General features: G+C 37.1%; 2 protein-coding genes across 3 annotated transcripts in view; both read left to right on the forward strand.

Annotated features, from left to right (window-relative positions):
• The window catches only part of LOC141444290 (homeobox protein SIX6-like), a 17,975-nt gene extending 10,755 nt beyond the window's left edge, over window positions 1–7,220 (forward strand). For both annotated transcript variants that reach the window (XM_074109788.1, XM_074109787.1), the window contains 3 exons: window positions 548–677; window positions 943–1,065; window positions 5,201–7,220. In XM_074109788.1, the coding sequence (XP_073965889.1) occupies window positions 548–677; window positions 943–1,065; window positions 5,201–5,324 (377 nt within the window). In that variant the 3' untranslated portion in view covers window positions 5,325–7,220. The remainder of the gene's footprint in view (window positions 1–547; window positions 678–942; window positions 1,066–5,200) is intronic.
• A 316-nt stretch (window positions 7,221–7,536) lies between these two features.
• Atg6 (Beclin-1-like Atg6) lies at window positions 7,537–9,893 on the forward strand. Its single transcript, XM_074109946.1, has one exon. The coding sequence runs from the start codon at window positions 7,749–7,751 to the stop codon at window positions 9,030–9,032; it is 1,284 nt and encodes a 427-aa protein (XP_073966047.1). The 5' UTR covers window positions 7,537–7,748; the 3' UTR covers window positions 9,033–9,893.
• Window positions 9,894–25,392: the final 15,499 nt, after the last annotated feature.

Raw genomic sequence — 25,392 nt, forward strand, 5'->3', positions numbered from 1 at the left:
ATGCATATTTTTTTGGAGTTTACTCTTAAGAATTTAGTTTCACGTAAGTCGAATAAAAAAAAAGCCCTCCGGTTAGAAAATTTCGTGAGTCAAATTAATATAAGCGTTACGTTTTTTCTCGCAACGTGCCTTGCGCCGTAGGACGTCCAGTGTTGGACATAGGCCTCCTCCGTAGACCTCTAGCTGCTTCGGTTGGAAGCGGCCTGCATCCACCGTGAAATCGCAACTTTAACCAGGTCATCCGACCACCGTCCATCTCGTTGTCGTAAAACTCTGCGCTTGCCCATCCGCGGTCTCCATTCGAGACTTTTCGTCCCCAACGGCCATCAGTTATCTGTGCTATATGGCCTGCCCATTGCCACTTCAACGAGCTAATTCGCTTGGCTATGTTGGTGACACTCGTTCTTCTGTACGTATCCCCTCATTTCTATTCCGATCCCATAGAGAAACCCCCAGCATAGCTCACTGAGCAACTCTGAGCCTATTTTTAAGGCCTATAGTGAACAATTACAAGTACTAAGCTCATTGTAAATGCTTATGCCTACAGGCGCTGTGGACAAGTACCGTTTAAGGAAGAAGTACCCTCTGCCGAAGACCATCTGGGATGGAGAGGAGACAGTCTACTGCTTCAAGGAGAAGAGCAGGAATGCCCTCAAGGACTGCTATTACAGGAACCGGTAAACATACATCTTTCTGATCTAAGTAGAAAAAAAATATTTTTGTAAGTAAGTCCCCATTAACAAAAAAATAAAAACGACTCCAAAAAAAAAACCGGCCTTGTGCGATTAAAATACCTGGTACGAAGTGCAAAACTCGAACTTCGCATCTTGCCGTCCCGCTTATAATTTAATTAATACGAGAGTGAGAAACGGTACGATACGAACATCGATTTTTCGAATTTCGTTTTAGCCCCTCAGTTCTCTATGTACTTTGTGCTTACAGGTATCCTACCCCGGACGAGAAGCGAGCACTGGCCCGGAAGACCGGGCTCACCCTCACGCAGGTGTCCAACTGGTTCAAAAACAGGAGGCAGCGCGACAGAACCCCGCAGCAGATCAATCGGCCGTGAGTATCTCCATCTTCTATTTCTATAGTCCAAGAGCTACACCGTTTAATTTTGACGTCCTTTTTTTTTCGGACGGACTGTTGCTGGTAGCCCCAGACGGCTTTTACAGCTTACCGGAGAGAGGGCGAGCAACCGGATGGGCTGCTCAGCAAGTAATTTTGACGTCCGTTAACTTAAAGGCTTTAAATTAAGTTTTCTTAGGGGCTGTTTCACCATTCATTGATTAGAGTTAACTTACGGTTAAATGTCATGCCGTCTCCGTCTTTTCGAACAAAACAAATAGAGACGGCATCATACCTAACCGCCAGTTAACACTAATCAATGGATGGTGAAACAGCCCCTTAATGTTCTAAATTTAACGAAGGAAGGTTAAAAAAAGTGTTTTTTATATCTCATACGTGCCAGGACAGTCTCACTATTCAAGTTTGCCAAATTTTACAATTTGACCTTTAACAACGACTGTGAAGTAATTATTCGTATACAAAAATATAATTTCGATTTGCTCGAAAAGTTAATTACCGAATAGTTTCTACCTACCAATGAACTGAGAAACCAACGGAATGGATCTGGCGAAGTTAACGGAAATCAAGAAAAACACGGTTTATAATTAGACCCACGATCATGGGATAACAGAGTGGTTAGAGAACCTCACTACAAAACAAAACTTGAGGTCCATGTCACTTTTACAAGTTTTGGCTGGAGCAAAGCTCAGTCGTCCAGTCCAGTTACTACTATCATAGGACTACTAGTCAAAACTTCCGCTACGCGGTTTAAATTACAAGCTTAGCTAAAAACCCGAGGCCCTCTTAATAGCTTTTAAGTAAACAAACCAAATTTAATTGTTAGGTACATGTGAAACACCTTTGTTCTTCTTTCTGGTTAGAGATCTCATAAAGCTATACTTAAGTTTAACACACACTCCATTCCCAGCTTTACTGCGTTTGTGTTTAAGTCCAAAATACACAGTGACCTTACGTGACATAATCTTTTCGTCTTTAGAAACACTGTGTTTATGTTATACTTGAGTTGATTGGTTGCTTAATTTGTCTACTTAATCAGTTGGTTTAAGATTTAGGGGCTGTTTCACCATCCATTGATTAGTGTTAACTGACGGTTAAATATTATTTGTTTTGTTCGAATAGACGGCATCACATTTAACCACCAGTTAACACTAATCAATGGATGGTGAAACAGCATTATAAACTAAGGAGTTTAGAGTGTCAAGGGCTACCTAGGTGTATTTTTTGTTTTTGTGATATTTGTGATATCAATAAAAAGATAAGGTATAGATTCTAAGTTTTGTATAGTAGATTGTATAACAAGTGCACAATATGAAAGGCTGTTTTTTATATACAACGATAGTGGAATATAGACAAGGGTTTTGTCCGATGGTGAGCAATCACCGCGGCTTATGGACGTTTGTAACACCAGAGGTAATACTCACGCGTTACTGCCTTCCAAAAACCTTCGTAGGTATACTTACGTCTTCTGAATACTCAGATGCGGTATATGTATCTCTCTTGGAAAACCTCAACATCTCATTCATTCATTTCACAGCTTTAAGATCCTTGGAAGAAAAACAACTTTGAAACCATGCAATACTCATTAAGTTAAAAACTGAAGCTTAATTCACTTGGTAAGTTCCAAAACTGCCTACTCATCCCACATGGGTATTGTTATTATGAACATATGTTTAGTGTAAATCACCACGTTACGAATTAGTTAAAACGCCCCAAGAGGTTTCGACTTGACCTTTAAAAAAAACGCCTCATTGTTTTAAAAGTCATTAATCAAATTAGTCCGTGAAAAAGACCCTTTGTCCCTGTTTGATGTTACCTATAACAATTTGAATCTTATTGTCTGCAAGCAAAGTTGTAAATGGTTCCGAACGCTGAGTGCGGTTTATTTTTTGTTCTCAAATGGTCGAAGTGGACAGTTATTGATTTCAGAAATTGTTTCCAGTAACTTCGAAATGACCACATGTGGAATAGTTTTATTTTGATGTTTGAAGTCATCAAAAAGTAGACTGCTACTTTGTTTAATATTTTTAAATCAATACGTACCTACTTATACGACAACACACTATGATTTCACGTGCTTAATTTCGTTTATACATAATTATTATAAAAAACAGACTCGTCTCATTCTCAGCAAATAAAAACAAAATTCATCAGAACTGGGACTGGCTGGTTTCGCGCCATAAAAAAACAAAATAATTGACTGACACGGGCCAATGAAAGCGCCGCTCTCGTATGTTTTTTTTTTCGGCCATTGTTTGAGTCATGGCAATACCTGCTGATTTTTACGCGGTTTTATGTTCGGGACGTGCCGTTTGGTTAATCGCTATAATTTATTTGGGTTATGTTTTTGAGGTCAAGTACCTTGACTGATGTACCAAGATTTAAAAATTGGTCTGTAAGAAAGGATATAAGGCTATAAGGCTAAAACACACAAGTTGAGTAGGAAAGCTGACGAATGTGAAATGCTTGTTTCTCTTTTAAATCCGTACTTGTTTATGATTTTAGAATCCACTGTAGGTTAACGTGATTAGCTGACTGTTGTAGTGTAGACAGAGTTGAAAGAGCTGACTGAGAGTCTAACTCCAAAATTCACTGTTCGTGTATTCCGTCCCTTTTACTCTTCTATTACATACTATTAACATAATGGGACGGTGGGACATGAGTTGGGTTCGAATTTCGAACTTCGTAGTATAAGGCTACTTCTTAACATGAATTAATAAATATGGCTTGAACACGTTACATTAGAACCAATACTTTTTGTTCATTTTAAACACTAGTCCCTGGGCGACCCAGCTTCGCTCGTGCTAAAGCTAAAACTCGATCACAAGCGTTTTCCCAGAGATAAGACCAAGTTAGATCGATTTTTCATCCCCGAAAACCCCGAAATACCAAATTTCATCGAAATCGTTTGGAGCCAATTTCAATTCTAATTTAAATCATTTATTCAGTAAATTGGCCGCATGGGGCACTTTTACGCGTCATTTTTTAAACTACCAGCGCTTTCGGAAAGGCCATCATCGCCAAGAAGAATGTGCCGCAAGAATCTTTCCGTTTCCGAGACCCCTGAAATATATATATTTATATACAAGAATTGCTCGTTTTAGGGTAAGTATTAATAGATAGATAGATAGATTTATAAGCTCTGTTTATATTATTCTGGTAAAATCACTCCAGTAGCTTGACACAAAGAGAATATAACCACTACGTATTGCTTGACACTGTGGCACACAAACAATCTTTTTTGTATTTTAGGGCTGTAAAAGTAACGAAATCCTTGGTACCCGTATGTATTCGTTACTTTATTAACCAGTACTCGTTACTATCGTATCGTTACTTTTGATGCGACCATGAAGCAGAAACACCGCATCCCGTCACCCGAATAGATAATGTAAACCGGCTAATACTTAAATCGATTTTTTTTAACTGGTTTGTAAATTCAATTATTTCTCTCTAAAGCAAGGCGCATGCCTGTTGCCACTGGGGTAATATTATATCCCACCAAAAACATAATTGTAAAAAGGAGAGCCAAGTTCAATACAAAAATTATGCTTGGCTGTGGGCTTAGCCGCAAAAAGAATGGAGATCTAAATGAGTGCCAAGTTCTATGCGAAATCCAAGTATGTATTTATAGGAACAAAACAACATTATGAACAAGTATTAAACTCTATTTTTTTGCTTTATTGGATACCTATAACAATTTCTGTTATTTAAAAATGTGAGATCTTAAAGTAGGTTAGATTTGACTTGGCCAGTGCAGTTACCGAGCTGGATTCCAAATTTCATCCTTCTAGGTGATCTGGAAGTAGGTTAGATTTAGGTACTATAATGTCAGTGGCACCAAGTGGTTCGTGTAATATTACAGTCGGCGCTGGTTGCGCTGGCTAGCCAGTTCCTTTGCTTGAACTGGGCTTGACACGCTGCCGCTGAAAACTATGATCGACACTTGAATTTATCTACTTAGCTATTTTTGGCTACTTATAGTGACACACGCACACACACACACACACACACACACACACACACACACACACACACACACACACACACACACACACCACACCTAAGTATTTATTGAAATCTTTGTATTAAAATAATTTTTTTTTTATCTTTCCAGAGGAGAGATGTTGGTCCCAGCCCAGTATGCAGGCTCTCAAAGTGGCTTATCCTCCGGTTTGCTGCCAAATGGCTACTATCATCAGCTGCAGGAACCTTCGCACTATTTGAGTAACGCGCCGTAAACTTTTACAGTAGGTACCTTTCGTAGCACCACTAGGTCGACTATACAAAAATATATAAATATAAATAGTATTCGACTTTACGGAAGCGGCAAGAGATAAAAAAAGTATAATAGAGAAAAAAACAAGAATTTATTTGGATAGGTACAGACTGGCGATCAGAAAAATCCTGGATCCTGGTGACTCATGTAGCATCAGCCGAATATGTGTTTGGTTGTTTTTTTAGAAAAATATGGATCTGTCCATTGGAGGACAATTTTGCCAGTGTCTAGTAGGTTTTGCTGTTGTACGGTAAAAAAAAACTATAAAACGTAATATGAGAGGTAATGGTGGATGAACGATGGCAGCGCGAATCCTCATTTACCACCCTAAGCTTGATAATCGCTCGCATGTCACGAAACAATAATGCCAATATACGTGTCTGTCAACTTGAAAGTTCGACTTTAGCGACATATTCATTTGATAGGAACAGTTTAAATATTTATAGACCACTTCGATGCCTAAGTTCACACTCGTACTAATTACAAAAAAAAAACAAATTTAACTTTGTTATTGCCATATAATATTAAATGAACTTCTATTAAAAACAATGTGAGGGGGCGGGCTACTTAAACATTAACTTTCAGTACATAGACTTTATAATTGTAAATAAATATTTGACATTATACAATACAATACAATACAATTACTCTTTATTGTACACCTGAAATAGTAAGCGATACAGAAAACAGGTACACAGAGAAAATTACAAGGTAAGCAATAGGCGGCCTTATCGCTTAAGAGCGATCTCTTCCAGGCAACCTTTTTAATAATATAATGTCAAAGACCTATTCTAGGATTGAACATTTTTCCCCACCATTGATAAGATATACGTACAAAGTAGTACAAACATAAAAATTGCTCTCCTGTAAAATTTTCAAAACTGTAATTAGTATGAGTGTGAACTAAGGCATCGACATATATGGCTGATGGTTTCTGGTGTACTCGTAAGTGCCAAAAATCTCAGTCTTGCCTGTTTTTGGTTTGACTCTGGGTCCATTTTTTTAACTAGGTAGTGGAAAATGAAGTTTGCCGTATTGAAGCTGCGACACTTGTAATATTATAACCAGAATCAGTCAGAAAAAGATCTGATAGTGTGCGACAGGGTTATTTGAAAATAAAACCTTTGTCCTATAAAATAATCAATGCACTTATTTCGCTCACGTAAATATATCGACGAATACCAGTACCAGTACCAATCAATAGTGAAGTCATAGAGCATAAGGCCAAAAACAAAACAAAAAAAAACCACTAAATCAGTTCATTGCAAAATGCAAGAAAATGCAAATTTGTAAATATTTTAACCTAGTTCGTAAGTGAAAAGATTTTATTTTGTTAACTGATTTAAGAATTAGGGACTGATTTTATTATTAAAGTATATCCTATGTAGTGTTTTCCGTAATTTACCTCATTTAGTACCTACCGATTTGAATAAGATTTTAAGTTTAAATAACATTTCACTTTATTGCACTCATTTATTGTTTTAGTTTGTCCATAACAACTAAAGCCTATTACTTATATGATTATGAGTGCACTTTCTTTGTAGTGTCACAATGTTTGACGTAGCTTTGAATAGCAACTTTATTATAGATTCACAAACTTAATCATCAAAACAAAAATAACGAGTTGTGTCAAAAAAAAGTTGTAAAAAAGTGCGCCATTATTTTTGCTTTGTAATACTTGTTTGTATTAGTATTAAAATTTAAAAGATGTGATTTTATTTTGTAAAATTAAGTGTTTTGTTCCGGATTTACCGGTTAACTACTTGTAAACTATATTTGTGTAATATAAGGTGCTGTTTATGTTTTAAATGATTACATGTATTCTAGTCTACAAGTGAAATAAAATTCTTGAAGAATTTTTCCTTCGTTTTATTACACGTAATGTAACTTGAATAAGCGGTTCACACAATCACATTATTAATTTGGGCGCATAACCTCTACATAAACTAAAATACACGAATAAGTTTCTTAAAAACACGACCTTTGTTTTGGTGTTCATTATTAGAAGTGTATTATCATCTCTCTCTAGAATAGCAGAAAGCAGAAATGCGTGACTGTTTGTATTTCTAACAATATGCGTCGAGTGAGCATAAGCAGTTATAGCGATGTCTCAAATACGTTGAGAGTGTCAGCTGTCACTGTCACTTTTTACGTCATTGTCATCAACACAAGAATATTCGAAAAAAATCGTAATTGTTGTGCTGTTGTGGAGCGATCATATCTCTGTGTTGCGCGTGGTATTATTTTCTTTGTTCGAAAAATAAACACAACGTTAAGTCTAGTAATTAAGATAACCAATAAATAGTCTCAAATTGTGTAAGCAAGTGCTTAAATAATTACTAGTGTGTTAAAATTAATGACGCAACAGTGAAAGGGAAAATACGAGATGAGTGATTCGAAATCCTTCGTCAATTTCTCGTGTCAGCGATGCTTGCAGCCTCTGAAGCTAGACGAGTCCCTGAATAACCTGGGAGAACATACTATAGCCGATTTAACGCTACAAATTCGGCGTAATAATGAAACGGACTTGGATATGCAATCATCGAGTTTGGAGCACTACGTGCCTCCATTTCGCATGTCAGAGTCAGGTAATGGAGCAAACGGGTTCATGGTGATCTCGGACGGGTGGGAAACTACTTCTGTAGGCCATCAGTTGCATGTCAAAGCCACATTATTCGACTGTTTGTCAAACAATTCTGATGTAGACCATCCTTTGTGTGATGAGTGTACAGATACACTCTTAGAGCTCATGGATAACCAGTTAAGTATTACTGAAGCTGAGTGGAAAGACTACAGCGACTATTTGAAGAAACTTGAAGATGATAAAGAAGATTTAAACCTAGAAGGGCTTGAAAAAGAGTTGGAAGATTGGAAACAAGAGCAAAACCGTCTTTTGAAAGACTTGTCTGCTCTTCAGAAAGAAGAGAAAGCAATGCAAGATGAGATAGATATTCAAGAGAAAGAGAAGGAGAGGCTCGAGATTGAACAGGACATTTACTATAGAGAATATTCAAGATACCGTAAAGAGTTGAATATAACTGAAGATCAAATGAAGTTTTATGAATGTCAACTCGCATATAGTCAGCACCAGCTAGAAAAGCTAAAAAAGAACAATGTTTTCAAGGCATCCTTCCATATTACGGATTCAGGCCAATTTGGCATCATTAATAACTTCAGATTAGGAAGGCTGCCAAACGCACCGGTTGATTGGTCAGAAATCAATGCAGCTTGGGGTCAAACAGTGTTACTGCTCTCTTCATTGGCTAGAAAGATCAACTTCTGCTTCCAGCGCTACCGATTGGTGCCATACGGGAACCATTCCTACATAGAAGTGTTAGAAGACCAGAAAATGTTGCCGTTGTATGGTTCTGGTGGTTTCCGCTTTTTATGGGACACAAAGTTCGATGCGGCCATGGTTGCATTTCTAGACTGCCTGCATCAGTTCCGGGAGCAAGTTGTCAAGGGTGACACGCAGTTCTTTTTGCCATACAGAATAGACAAAGGGAAAATAGAGGATACAGCATCACCCCCTCACTCATATTCTATTAAAATCCAGTTTAATTCGGAAGAGCATTGGACACAAGCTCTCAAGTATATGTTGACGAACCTCAAGTGGGCATTGACTTGGATATCGTCACAGTTCAGCGAAGATAAAATTGAAGACCAGTAGTACCTTAATTTTGCTGTGATATTAGTTTGTATTTGAGAGTATAATTTGCCAAGGAATTCCTCTTCATGTTACAGCAAAAGTACTGCAATATCACCTATTTTGTTTAAACCTTTCTGTGGCCTATTTCACCAGACAATGACAAAGCCAGTTCGTCATTTTTTTTGTTACTTTATTTCCTAATAAATGTGTAATATCAAAATAACTTCCTAAAACGGAATAGGCAATTTTTTGGTAGATTATACAGTATTCTGCTTTCAAGTAGCCATTGGCAGACATTGTATTTTCGTTGCCATCATGTTTCTAGCTGCCACCCTTTAAGTTAATGTAGACCAAGAGTTTCGGGGGGCGTAGAAGCACCTCTCTCCATCAAAACGCCTTGGTAGCAAAACTGATAGTAAAAAAATATTATTAAGCTATCAAAGTGTATGTGTGTGTGAGCCTGTATCAAAATTGGATAAAGGTAGTTTTTTTTTAACTGCCCGACAAACTTCTAGCACTGATCGAAAATTGAAACTTATGGACAGTCAAGGAAAGTGAATCACGCACCAGGCGCTACTAATGTCATGTTGACATTCCATACATTTGTCAAAGAAAATCGAAGTGACATTGATTATGAAAAGGTTCCACTTTGGTACATATTCAGTTCCCTCAACTGTAGGTACTGAGGCTAGCAATTAAATATTTTGGAAATTCATAAGCTGTTTCTGATGTACACAATCAGCAGTTCAAATGATATGTGTAAAAAACTGTGCTACACACATATGTATTCATGCAAAAAGCCACCTTTGCTACCACATAAAACTTAACAATATAAGTAATAACCAATATTGGTTCATCTATTTGAGCTTACCTGAAGAAAAACAATCATAATCATGTCAGGTGTTGGGTGAACTTTAAGACAATGGGACAAGATTAAATTTTCCAATTGAAAAGTTAACATTAAAAATGAATACAGTTGTTCAAACATTATTGTGTATAATTTTATTAATATGGTTTCTTGATATAATTATCTAGATGCTTTGTTGTGAATGTGGTAATAATTATTGATTAGTTCATTAAATTTTATGTCAGGCCACTGGGCATGTACCATTTGCCAAATATGTGGTCTACCACCCTAAAGTTGATAATTGTTTGCATGTCTCAAAACAATAATGCCAATAGACGTGTCTATCAACTTCAAAGTTCGAGTTTCGCAACATATTAATTTGATAGGAACTTGTTTAAAAATGGATAGACCACTTATTTGGCTGATGGTACAACAGTATGCAGCTACTTTTGATGCTGACCATACTCATATATACTTTTTTTTTGAGTTTTTGGCTTGGTATATAGTAGTATATATTTTAGACTGAAATTATGGTATCAGAAGGCTTGACAAGTGAGATTAAAATTAAAACCTTTTCCGTTATTTTGTATTTTTTCGCTTTCGGACAATTTTGGTTATAAATCGAAAAATTCACATTTTGTTTTTACTTTAGAATATAGACACCATTTTACTTGTGTTTAATTTTATTTTATACAATAATAAACGCATGCCTAATAATTGCTACATTTATTTAATGCAGTACTGTGTATTTAAAATTGTAATACATATGTATTACTTATAATATCATTTTATGTCTAAATTTTGAGGCTAACCATTAAATCTTGTAGTTGGTATCTACATGCAAATATTATATTTTGTTTTATTGAATGAAAACACCCAACTGCATAATAGCCGCTATACGCATATGCGAAATTAAAATTGAAATTTACCATAAGTTGTACGGTGAAGGAAAACATCGCGAGGAACCCTGCACAACCTGTGAAACAATCCAATGGTGTGTGAAGCTCCCAATCCGCACTGAGGCTTCGTGGGAACTACGGCCCAGGCCCTCTTATTCTTAGAGGAGCCCTGTACTTATTAATGAGTTTGTGCTCCTTTTCTTACCATACACTCCGTAGTGGGAAAGTTCTCTAATTGCGTGAAGTGACGGAACAATGCCCTAACCTTCCTCATAAAAGAGTAGAAATCAAACGAGGGCGCCACTGTATGACTTTTACTTAAATATAAAAAGCTAGCATATAGGAGCAATTTTTTATAGAAATATTTAGTTTATTATATTTCTCCGGTTTTCTTTCTACTGTTTTATGTTGGAGTCTGTGTGAAATCATAGCAAGGTAAAGTTCCTAATTCTCTCAGATAATGCCATCTATACGTTACATTAGGAACTAATTTGACGACTCTGTAGTGTTATTTACTCGCTAGCGCTACTTGATGTAGGTGTCAGTTATCTTCGACAGATGGCGCTTTTCTCAAATTTGTAAAGTAAGCTTAAGCACAGTTACGGTACAGTCGCCACCAGATATTTCGGAGCGGCCAAGGTGGTCAAAAATATCGGAACATGCACTATTATTAAGAATGGTATTACAGTTCACGTTTCGATATTTTTGATGGCGACTGTAGGTCTTATTTTATACAAATAGAATTAATATAATTTTGCAGTATGAGCTTCCTGTTTCATGTTTTTATGAATAAAATAAGTAGTTAGGAAGAAAAACATAATAATATTCAAGGGAAATTATACGAAAGACCCTTTTTAGATGCCCGTGTCACTTCCACAGTTCTCTTAGTATGGAAATGGAAGTCTGGAATCAACACGATAGCGTATTGGAATTCAAAAATAGTTAGGCCCTTGTCCGTTATTGAAAATCTTTTCGATTCAGAGAGTCAAGAGCGTTCTGAAGTGATATTGACATGTCTTTGATGAAAAGGTCAAAAACCGGCCAAGAGCGTGTCGGACACGCCCAAAATAGGGTTCCGTAGCCATTACGAAAAATTTAAGTAATATTTTTCTAAGGATTTCGTATTTTATACGGAATCTTCCAAGTTTAGGTACCTATAAAATATTTTATACTATAGGCTGCTATTTACTCTTAAACTACTAATAATTCTCAAGCAAACTTAGCCGCTATAGTTTTCCTTGTAAGTTTGATATACTTACTACCATTGTGAATTTTTTCAAAGTTTTCCGCCCACCGGTTTAGATTTTAGAGGGGGGGGACGCCCTATTTTAATGAAAATTTGCACTTTAAAGTTGAATATTTCGCAAACAAATCAAAAACCGTCTTAGCAAAGCCCTAATGGTTTTAAGAGACCTATCCAACGATACCCCACACTATAATAGGGTTGGATGAGAAAAAAAAATCACCTCCACTTTACGTCTATGGGAGGTACCCTACAAACTTTTTTTTTTAAATTTTTATTGTACTATTTTGTCGGCATAGTTTATATATATATCCGTGCAAAATTACAGCTTTCTAGCATTGATAGTCCCTGAGCAAAGCCGCGGACGGACAGACAGACAGACAGACAGACTAAAAATGGAGTTGAGGTTGTCACACTATAGACACCAGGCATATGTGTGTTATGCCGGGGACCGAAGTCCGAAGGAAGAGCGTCGGTAGTGGTATATATGCGTCCGAGTTGAGAAACTTCGATGGCGCGATGTAGAACAGTTCGGAGTATCTATAGTTGCTCACTAGATGGCACTAGAAGTCGCTACATTTTCATACAAATATCTACCCCGGCGGGGATCCAACCCGAGACCTCAAGCTTCGTAGTCGGGTTATCTAACCACGGGCTATCTGGTTGTCAAACTATACATTTGATTTCACACTAAAAATAACAAAAATGACACTATTTTCCCATCCTAATTAATTGCTCAAACTAAATAGAACAAGATGGCGGCTCAAAGGGCAGTAATTAAGGCACCAGCATGCTCACAAAGTTCAGGAAAAGGCGGGCTAGGCTAGGGCACAAACTAATTAAACAACCAGTGGTTCCATCCCACTTTCTGTTAGCTCCAAAAAAACTCCCTGCTTTATATACGCATCCTTCCGTGGTAAGTTATGTGGGGCTCCCTTTGAGCAGTCGAGTAAAAATACATCGGTGTTTGTCCACATTTTTTTTGTTTGGCAATGGGATCGCGCACATTCAACCATAGCCGCTTATGCACTAGAGGCGGCCTCGGGTCGAGTGGCTGCCGCGCTCGGAGGCCGCGCAAGTGGAGGTAGACGCTGCCTCAAGCGTCTCCACAACCTGAGGCGCGCCGTGACACGAGGCAAATTATTTTTCATTACATTTGCTCGTAAACAGTGTCGAAACATGCAGGCTACCTTAGTTGCAACCCCCCAAATAAAACCCTCGACCTTAATGTGCTTGTCATGAAACCCGTGGTCGGTAAATGAGTCGTTGCGCGTACAAATTTTCTTGTCATGAAGCCCAAGGTCGGTCGCATCAGTCCGTGCCCGTACTGATGGTGCTGCGCATGGCGTAGCAGCAGGACCACATGCACACGCACGTTGCGGCGCATGCTGCGGGAGTGGGAGGGCAGCGCTGCCAAGAGCGCAGCCTAAGGTATCGCCAATATTTGGAACAATTATATATTTTTTTCTTTTAGAAATATAAAAATTTACTCGCAAATGTGATGAAAAACATTGTATGTCGCACGGGCAGTAAGTACTAGAATTACGAACATCGACTCATTAAAGCCCTCAGTCTTTAGACTCTCCTTCGTAATTCCTTATTTACCGCCCTTAAGACACAATGTACTATTACGCGAGCCGAGCCATATTTTATCGGTTTTTTTGCCGTGTTCAAAGGAGCCTCAGCCCGAGCCGTGCATATTTAATGAAGACGGATTAAACTAGCTCGCACGTTGCGGATTAAGATGAGGCCTGTTGCCTCAGCTTGATACGCAACGTGTCTCGAGCCTATGCTATTCACTTTAAAAATAAAGGGGGCTAATGTCGTGTAGATGGTACGGAACCCTTCGTGCGCGAGTCCGTCTCGCATGTGGCCGGTTTTTTAGTTAATTGATATATTGTGGACCTCCAAAAAGTAACGCCTGATTCAATAAATATTAGTGGGACATAGTATAAACCGACCGTTTTTAGTTACGGTTACGACGTCGCTAGGCTATACACCGCGAACATCCGCCATTTGGAGCGCTTCGTCTGTGCGTCTGTCAACCGTGAACCATCTAAACGTGAGACACATACAGGCATTGTTCTACTTGTACGGATGTCTTTGTATGCACCTGAATGATGAATGATTTTTAATAAAATCCGATAAGTATATTATAAATCCGAAAGTTTGTAAATATGTTAGTTTGTTTGTTTTTTGTTGAACCGATGTACTTAGATGAAATTCGGTATACAGATAGTTTAAGTCCCGGGGAAGGACATTGGGAAAATTGCATAGTTCCCGCGGGATGGCAATATTATAATATACTAGCTGTTGCCCGCCGTTTCGAAGGAGTTTGGTCAGAAACATTATTCTTTCTTAATTATAATAATAATTAAATTCATTTATTCAAGTAACATTACGACTCATTTTGTTAAACAATTTATTGACCTGATAATTTTATATATTAGAATATGGGTATGAATATTTATGAATTTTGACTCTTCTTGAGTTGTATTTACGGGCAGTGGCGATCATTTCCCATCAGATGAGCCGCTTGCTAACTGAAAAATATAATTGGAACTGTTTTTAGAGTTCCGTACCTCCAAATTGAACCTTTTAGGATCTCTCGCGTGTCTGTCTGTCTGTCACAGCCAATTAATTCGCGCGCCATGTAAAAAGGGCTTCTTATGAGAATCTGAAGCACTTTTATCGTTTTTACGACTTATATACCTAAGTGATAGATAGAAGATTGTATGGTAAGTAAACCATCAGGCATTTCCATAAATAAGTTTTTGTCAAAAATTTCATTTTTAGTCCAAGCTTTTTTTGCTGACTGTACTTGTATTGTCACCCAAACTACATTGCATACCAAATTTCAAGTCGAAGCCGTTAACCGTTGAAGAGTTCCGTCCTGTGGAGACGATCCTGGCCGGACTACCAGGATGTCACTACCACATTATTGTATTGTCACGCAATTTACATAAGTATACCAAATATCAAGTCAATCCAACTACTGGAAGTTGTTCGAATTTAACTTGCAAGAATTGATTACAGACAGACAGACAACGGGACAGGTGAAAATAATTGTTATTATTACTATTATTATTATATTTAGCCTATAACTGTGTCCCACTGCTGGGCAAAGGCCACTCCTCTTGACTTCCACATCTCCCTATCCAGAGCTATATTTGCCACTCACTCCATTCGCGTCCAGGTCATCTCGCCATCTCCGCCTCGGCCTGAATTAATAAGCTTGTAAAAATAGTTCTTACTTAATTCATGTTCATTTATGATCAGACTCTAAAATATAGATACCCTTGACGCTCCCTTTTATATTCAGTCAGTGAACTAAGTACCGGGACGAGTGACACTCACCAAGGCTAAATTCGTTCGTGACTTCGCTTGCTTTAACTAGATTATCTATCCACCACGATCTTTGGCAGGATTACTTATACAAAGATTGTTCACACAGCTAAGGGACTGTTTTACAACTCTCTAACTCGCATCAGCCTAGCTATCCAGAGAGGTAATGCTGCCAGCCTCCTAGGAACGCCCCCCAAAGCAGCAGCCTTGAAGACGTTTTCTATTTAGTATAAGTTTTGTAAATAGTAAGTAGATTAGATAGTAGTTGTATTTTTAAAATTTTGTATATGTCTTATGTTAGTTATTTACTTTGATAGAATTACTCTCTGATAAGTTTATGATATCCTATCGTGTAGGTAAGTAAAGTTATTGTGTCGTCTCCTTTCCAGCACTATTTCACAAAGCATCTTTTTTCTTTCGGTTTTTTTTTTTTTGTTTAAGCCCGCGTAATAATGTATACGAGTACTTGGCAAGTGTGTACACTGTATTTAAATGTTCTAATAATTATGTTTACATACTAACTTAATATTTAAAAAAAGTCACAATATAAATATGTTTCGTAGTTTATAAATTCATGTAGTTTTTAGTGTGTAGTATATTTTTATAATGGTCAGAGGGTCACCGACGGTGCTGGCTGAAAATCAGCGCTGGGGCGTTCTTAACGTCTCAGCATTATGCTGAGCCAGTGTACGATTTACAACCGCAATGACAAATACATATCTTACTACCTATCTATGCTGTCGCACTTAATAATATTGTTGTGTCTTGTGTAGTGTTGTCTATTGCTGTGTTGTGAATAAATTTATTTATTTCTTTTTTTCTTTAAAAACAATTCCATACTTTCGTAGATATCACGGAAATTTTCTATGTACTTAAAACAGTCCCTTGACTGTTCTGAAACTGTTATAAGGTCATGATATCCTATCATATAAATAACGGTAAGTAAAGTTTTAGGGGCTGTTTCACCATCCATTGATTAGCGTTAACCGACGGTTAAATGTGATGCCGTCTCCGTCTATTCGAATAAAACAAATAGAGACGGCATCATACCTAACCGCCAGTTAACACTAATCAATGGATGGTGAAACAGCCCCTTAATGTAAAAACCGGACATGTGTGAGTTAAACTCGCGTGGAGAGGGTTCTGTGTTTTCCTAGATATTATGGATATTTACTATGTCACTTAAAACTACTACTGCATACGCTTGGCTCCGGTATAACTTTTTACCATGCAAAAAAGTGCATACTTACGTATTCTGATAAACATACGTACCTATGCCAGAAAACTGCCGTTAGCACTTTATCAATCATAAATTTTAACTCCACCCTTTATACCATTTCCTTTTGAGGTATACAGAATTCTAAAAACAAGTCGCAAACTTTTTTAACTCCCCGACGCATAAAGTGGGTGTTAAAAGTTTGACACCAATATATACCTGTCTGTGTCAAGCTCGGTAAAAGCTGTGTAAAAATCGGTTCAGCTGTTTTATAGATATTGAACACAGAAATGTCAATATCGCGAGTTTTTCAACTTTGTAAAGTTCTTTTCAGTTCTAAGTTTAATTTTCTCTTTATCTTTGGTTAGGTTAATTGCTGATCGTTCACTCCTCCCAAGGCCTATTTCACAACTCTCTGCCAACTTCATGATAGTCGCTATGCCGACTCAGATTCTTGTATATTTTAGATGTAATAAAAACAAAAAAAACAGTGTCAAGCGACTAGTCTGTCGACCTGCGCTGTGCTGGTAGTGCAAGCAACTTTCTGGAATATTTTGGATCAATGCATTATGCATGAGGCTCACGAATTCGGGCCGCTAGTGGGCGTAGGTAATTAAGTTTTAATTTCGTTACTAAATCTATTATTGCAACATTGAAAACAAAACGAGAACGCCCTGAAAACAGAGCCATTGGTCGGCTAAATACCACCGATTTTAAAATTGCCTAAGTAAAGTATTTTGAAGATTATTTAGTCCTAGTCTTAAGGCAGCGTTCTACCAGAGATGAGCGAGGATGTGTAGGGAGGAATGTCTTTTTCATGAATCAATAGATAAGTTTTATTTACATATGCTCGCACAGCACAGCTCAAGTGGAAACAACTGAGCGGAACGAGGATAAAAACACACAAGGTTCATAAAAACATCCTTGCTGCAACCTATGCCTGCCTATGCCATACCTTGCGTTTTAATTTCCTATCATTTAGAAGAAACATTTTTTTTTGTGAACAAGAAAGCCCAATGTCAGCTTATAATATGGATGGCCATGGGCGGCGATGACTTCTTTCCATCAGGTGACCCGCCTGCTCGTCTTCCTCCTGTCATATGTAATAAAAAACATTTTCATAAAGGTACAGTCAACAGACTATTGTTATCGGCGTAGAAGCGTGTTCAGATATTTTTTATCAAATTCTTGCTCACAAGTTTATGAACTCGACTGTACTAAGCTTTATATTTAAAGAAATAAAACTGGCCAAGAGCGTGTCGTACACGCCCAAAATAGGGTTCCGTAGCCATTACGAAAAAATTAAGTAATATTTTTCTAAGGTTTTCGTATTTTATACGGAATCTTCCAAGTTTAGGTATATTTCATACCTTAGGCTGCTATTTACTCTTAAACTACTAATAATTCTCAAGAAAACTTAACCGTTATAGTTTTCCTTGTAAGTATGATGTACTTACTACCATCCTGAATTTTTTCAAATTTTTCCGCCCACCGGTTTAGATTTTAGAGGGGGGGGGGGACGCCCGGTTTTAATGAAAATTTGCACTTTAAAGTTGAATATTTTGCAAACAACTCACTAAATCGATTTTTTTTTAGCATGCTACTAATGGTTTTAACATACCTATCCAACGATACCCCACACTACAAGATTGGATGAGAAAAAAAACCACTCCCACTTTACGTCTATGGGAGGTACTCTAAAAAAAATATTTTTGAATTTTGTCGGCATAGTTTACATATATATTCGTGCAAAATTACAGCTTTTTAGCATTGATAGTCCCTGAGCAAAGCCGCGGACGGACAGACAGGGCGAAACTATAAGGGTTCCGTTTTTGCCATTTTGGCTACGGAACCATAAAAATGAGATGTCAACAGGTGTCCACTTGCACATAGTCGATTTTTTTTTGGCCAATGATTGTGTTTATAGTCGTAGTATTAGAAAACCAACAAGGATAGGTTCCAAGAGCGAAGTAAATCATGATTTTAGCTTATTGAAAAACCAATAACCATAATTTATAATCAAGTCTTTCTACTGCGCTTATTATTAATTAGGGTCAATTAATGACTATGAAGTAAATTCATATTCAAGCGATTCTTTAAACCAGTGTTTCACAAACTTTTAGCTCTTTGGAACACTTTATAAATATATTTTTTTACAAATGATTCTATTCACAAATGTTTCATTTGGTCAAAAGCATTTTATTCTGAAACTGTAGACCATTCAGGGTTTATTTCAAGACCATTATGTAGAACTCTATAAGTTATATTAGCTTTATAGAAATTATGAAACAACTAGCTTTTGCCAGCGGCTCCGCCCGCGTTGTATTCGGTAATCGCGCGCTGTTCCCTCGGGAACTTTGCATTTCTCCGGGATAAAAAGTAGCCTATGTCACTCTCGGGCCCATAAACTATCTCCATGCCAAAAATCACGTCGATCCATCGTTCCGTTACCGCGTGAAAGACGGACAAACATATATATTATTAGTATGGATTACGCAGTTTCAGAATAGAACGTTTGTGAAATTAATGATTTGTAAAAAAACACAACTAATTTTTCTTCATAACAGGAGGGGAATCTCTTGACTTCAAGATTTGAACTACAAAAGTTTTAAACCTCGCTCATCGCTTTAATTAGGTTAATTTAAACTCAAATCGTCTAGATGAAAGCCCATTTTGCATACAAGCCGTTAAAAGGCCACATTAGGACACCATTACACAGCTTCGTCGCGCCATAGCAGCGTTATAGGGGAGACCAGGGATGAACGTAACAATTTACATTTTTTACGTAATATCTCTCACACTTTAAGGAATTTCGAAATCTCAATTAATATACCAGATAGATTGGTCTTTCAACTATATTTTAGCTATAGATTAAATGCGACTGGTATTATATATTTTGAAAAAAACGATCAAATAAAAAAAGTGGAATCTGTTACAACCATCCCTACCCCTAGGGTTGATTGTAACAGTACAAAGGGATGATTGTAACATTGCAAATAAAAACAAAAATACGTACATAATCAATATTTTAACTTATAATCTGCCTTTTACTTAGGTTTAGGTCTTAATTTCATCAAAAATATTAATTACGTTTTGAAAACATAGCAATAATCAACATGGTTTAAAAACACACATAATTTAATTTGTTTTTAGAAGAGTCTACTGTTAAATTTAATAGACAATTGAAACGCCAATGTTTTCACTTCTTTGGTCATTGATCCGTATTAATTTAGGAACAATTAAGTGTATAAATAGTAATAATAAAATACTCGGCCAGTATTATGTCTCCCTCATCATTTAAAAGTCGTTTCTTTGATACATAGTCTACTTTTGGAAGACTTGTAGAACCTTCTTCTGGCATTTTCTTTGCTTTTGCGCATATAAAGTTACATGGCATAGATGATATAAATTCGCAGCGTCTTAAAATGGTACTTTTCTGAGAAGTACTTCTTCCGCAGCCAAATCCTTTATTCCTGCAGTGACTATAAGCCTCTACTAGTCGTTTGTATATGTATGTTAGGTATTCTGGAATAAGAAAATAAATCTGTAGTTCTTTTGAAATATAAATAACAAAAAATGAGCTTTACGATACCGCAATCGTAATAGGGATAAAAGTAACAAGTTGTTACTTTCATCCCTACCTTTAAATTTTCCCGAATTTGTCACACTTGCGCATAATCTAAAACTCTAGAAAGATACCTTTTCGGACGCCAAGATAGAAAGATGTACAGATATAAATTTTTACTGACACATAACATGCAAGCTTAAACTAACCACAATAAAAATAACACACTTGTAAAAAAAGATCGAAACTTACTTTGAATTATCAAAACACAACTATCGCTACGTTCACAACCTGACGGCACAGCACCGTGAGCGCCACAGAGGCTACAAAAGGGTCAAACATGGCGCATATTGGTGATAAAGCCATCAGATGTAGCCCAACATAATTCGTTCGGGAACTCATTTGTTACGTTCATCCCGTGTTACTTTCATACCTGGTCTATAACAGCATTACTGCGAGTTAGCACCTCTTTACCATTACTTGGCAGCTTTTATACAGCCTATGGGGACAGAGAGGTGTGAAACTACGCTGCATCCTGTATAGTATAAACAGTAAGCATTAGTAAAAATATTTTAAAAAGGAAATGAATTAAATGAAATGAAATAATTTATTCAGAAGTATTTTATAAGGTAAGTATATTATAAGTCGATTTAATCTTGAGTAGCGGTGTAGAGGACATGCGGGAAAAACGGTGCATACGATGCGTCACTGCGATTCCGTACCATCACCGTTTTTAGGGTTCCGGAGCCAAAATGGCAAAAACGGAACCCTTATAGTTTCGCCATGTCTGTCTGTCTGTCTGTCCGTCCGCGGCTTTGCTCAGGGACTATCAATGCTAGAAAGCTGTAATTTTGCACGAATGTGTATGTAAACTATGCCGATAAAAAAGTACAATAAAAATTTAAATTTTTTATTTATTTAATGTACCTCTTATAGACGTAAAATGGGGGTGTTTTTTTTTTCTCATCCAACCTTATAGTGTGGGGTATCGTTGGATAGGTATTTTAAAGATCATTAGGGGGTTGCTAAAACGATTTAAAGATTCGGTAATATGTTTGCAAAATATTCAACTTTAAAGTGCAAATTTTCATTAAAATCGAGCGTTCCCCCCCTCCTCTAAAATCTAAACCGGTGGGTGAAAATTAAAAAAAAAACAGAATGGTAGTAAGTATATCAAACTTTCAAGGAAAACTATAACGGCTAAGTTTGCTTGAGAATTAGTGGTAGTTTAAGAGTAAATAGCAGCCTAAGGTATAAAATATACCTAAACTTGGAAGATTCCGTATAAAATACGAAATCCTTAGAAAAATATTACTCAATTTTTTCGTGATGGCTACGGAACCCTGTTTCGGGCGTGTCCGACACGCTCTTGGCCGGTTTTTAAGGTAGCGGTGTGGCCGCTCCTTTATATGAAAATTTGTTATTTAGCGTCAAATGTCAAAATGAAAGATATACGCACTGAAACTAATGGAGAGAGCACGAGAAATACGACTTTTCCGACAAAATATGATGGAAAATCATTATGATGATGATGATGATTGCAAGTTAAATAAAAGCTTGTAAATAACTTGTATAAAGAATACTCCCAAGCGTATTTCACGTAATTACATAATACAGGGTGCTGTTTAAACTCGTATGCGTACAACATTACGCAGTCTTTAAAGACACTACGTGTGAAACGTCCCATATATTATGCAAAGAGCATCTATTAACTTGAGTTAGCTGCGACAGTTGACATTGTGGTGTAATTCACAAGCGAATCTTGCGATTATTCGAGCGTTTCAAGTGTCTCATGGGCCAATCAACTTTTTTACCGACACTAATCTGTCCGCGACATTTTTCAAACAATTGCAGATTTTTGTAAGTAAGCATGTTTTTTCTGTAATTTAATAGATGGTGTACATGAATACATGACATCCTACGTAAGTTCAACCTATTAAACCGTGAAATATCTTGTTGGAAGTACGATTTTTTGGTAATGCCAGAGACAATTTTGGTATCGCAAGACACGCCCAAAGTGTCGGTAAAATAAGTAGTTGATTGGCCCTCATTTTTATGGACACTTGTTCAATGGACTTGGACAATGTTCTGATATAGTTTTTTAGTTTTCTGGTAGAAATACAGAAACTCTAAAAAATTATCAAATTATCGAAAACGACATCAAAATCTACTGCCAATTTGTAAAAATTGTGACCAGAAAATGAGGCAGCTGGATCGTTCGAATAATTGCCCAGATTGTGTAGGTATATGTATCATTTCTATGTGTGTTTTCATGTATTTTTTTGGTTTATTTTTGTGTAATTTTGTAATAGTTTTCGTATATTTGTGTGTCTTCTGTATTAGAAAGAAACATTTATTCACTAGTCGCAAAAACTTACAGCACATGGAGTATACAGGGTGGTAAATAAATGTCTTCTTTCTTTCAGATATGACAGGGCTTGAAATAGGCCAGTGTCCTGAACATTCTAATTAGTTTGTCAACAGCAGTGGCCTAAGATAAGTCGGTCAGAAGTCCTTTTTTTTAGGTATTTTCTTCTTACTACTAATAAAAAAAACACATTCCTTCTGTTTAAAAATGTAATGTAATTATGCTATGGTAAACATCCAGTTTTTATATAATTCAAAAACTCACAACCTGCTCTTCAATATTTACGGCTTAATCAGGTTTATTTTGCTTTAACATGACGAACATTATTGTAAACCTGTGACCATTATGTAAACTTACTCATGTTTTACAAATAAATCATCTTATCTTATCTTATCTTTTAGAGACTACTTTGGTTTTTTTTTTCTGGACGAACTACAACTAGGTTAGGTACTTTATTTTAGCAGTGTATGATTGATGTTTTGTGCGTGAATGAGACGAAGCGGAATGGGTGTGACACCGCAAATTGAAAGTATAGTCACACGGATTGAGAAAGGGATGCTTGGATGGTTTGGGCATGTTGAGAGAATGAATGAAAACAGATTGACTAAGCAGATCTATAAGACGAGCGTGAATGGGAACGTTGGGAGAGGAAGGCCTAGACGAACGTACCACGATCAAACGTGGGGACGTTCTGCAGAAAGGTCGGGTCAGGAGTACTCTAAACCGACGTGCGTGCATGAAAAGATTGATGAATGTAGAGGAAGCGAGAGTTGTATGCCAGAATCGTAGCAAGTGGAAGGATGTAGTCTCTGTCTACCCCCCGTTGGGAAAGAGGCGTGATTTTATGTATGTATGAGTTTCAAAACTAAAGCTTTACTAGTAATAATACAATACAGCAAGGGATTAAATTAATGCAATAAATGCACCAAAAGATCGGCGCGCATTGGCTTGTTGGCCTCATCTAAAGACAGAAATGATGTAGAATATCGCTAGCAACGTATAGGTAAAAACCTAAGACGTAAAAACATAAGAAGACGCCCTTTTGTTTGTAGTAATGCACAGAATTAATTATGGGACTTGAGTCATTTTTCGAATATGGAACGTCGATTTATTTATACTGACACGTTACTACTAGTTACTAAGTTTTTTACCTATACAGTGTGTTACCGGCAGCCAGGCTTTTTTTAAGGGAGGTTAAAGTAACGTATTTCAGTAACTTAACCATGTCATATAAATTCAGGCTTTGTTAACGTTCTAACAAAATAATAATTGCCAGTAATGTACAGTAAAGTAAATTGACAAGTATAAATGATAGCCGACAGATAATTTGATTATTACGTGTCAATTTACTTTGCTGTACATTACTGGCGATTTGATTTTGTTAGAAAGTTAACAAGATGCGAATTTTAGTTTATTAATTAAATTAATGTCACGTTTAAGTTACAGAAATAGGTTACTTTAACTTCCCTTAAAAAAACCTGACTGCCGGTAACACACTACAGCGGTAACGTTGGCGGTATATTGACGTCACAACACGCTTATGCTTATACCTTCCACACCTTCCTGCCATTATAAGTATAATTTTATGAACACGAGACAGCAATCCGCACCTGGGGGCGGCAAAGCTTGGAGGAGATAAACGACTTTGCTAAATTTTATTTATTTTAAGTGAGAGAACTTGCCAGAAGTAACTTAGTTAATTGCTTATCTTATTAAGTATACTAATATCAAATACTTGCAGTCACTCAGAAGGTTATGGAGAGGTCTATGCTCGGGGTTTCTCTGCGGGATAGAATCAGATATAATGATATCCGCAGTAGAACTAAGGTTACCGACATAGCCCGAAGAATTGCGAAACTGAAGTGGGCGAGCACATTGCTCGCAGGACTGATGGCTGATGGGGTCAGAAGGTTCTCGAATGGCGTCCGCGGACCGGGAGAGCTGTCGGTAGGCCTCCAACAAGATGGAGCGACGACCTGGTTAAGATCGCGGGAAAGCACAAGACCGGTCTGAGTGGAGAGTCTTGGGGGAGGCCTATGTCCAGCAGTGGACGTCTTTCGGCTGACATGTTGATGATGAAATACTCGCAGTCTGTGTTGCCATAAGTCAGTTGATAGGGTCAGACGGAAGGAAATCCCACTAACATTATGAATGCGAAAGTGTGTAAGTTGGTTTGTTTGTTTGTTACATAATCACGTCTAAGCCGCTGAACCGATTTACATGAAATTCGGTATAAAGATAGTTTGAGTACCGGGGAAGGATATAGGACAGTTTTTATCCTGGAAAATGGCATAGTCCTCGTCAAACTGAACAACATTAGTTCAGCAACTATTAAAAATAATGGAGTCTTTCAATTTTCCCTTTTTCATACAAATTAAATACTGCTATCAATCCATCCTAGAACACAAACTGACGTCGCCTGTCACGCTTCAAACATCAAGCATTTTGCTTTGCATTGCTTCTTCGAATAAACTTAAAAGAGTAATAAAAATTAAAAAACTTATTATTTTTAAAAGTCGCTGAACTAATGCTCTTCAGCTTGAGGAGTATGATCAATGTTTTAATTAAGTATCTATTTGCTCGTATTACAGGCCGCACCCAATATATGTATTGAATGGCAAACAAAAATCCATGCAAAGTTGTAACTGGCAGTTAGTTCAAATAAAAAAACCGGCCAAAAGCGTGTCGGACACGCCCGAAATGGTTCCGTAGACATTACAAATTTGCACTTTAAAGTTGAATATTTTGCAAACATATCACTGAATCGAAAAATCGTTTTAGCAAACCCCTCGGTTTTAAAAGACCTATTCAACGATACCCCACACTACAAGGTTGGATAAGAAAAAAAAACACCCCCACTTGAAATGAAATTTTTATAGTACTATTTTGTCGGCATAG

Source organism: Choristoneura fumiferana, chromosome 29 (assembly GCF_025370935.1).
Source record: "Choristoneura fumiferana chromosome 29, NRCan_CFum_1, whole genome shotgun sequence".
Classification (NCBI taxonomy): Eukaryota; Metazoa; Arthropoda; class Insecta; order Lepidoptera; family Tortricidae; genus Choristoneura; species Choristoneura fumiferana.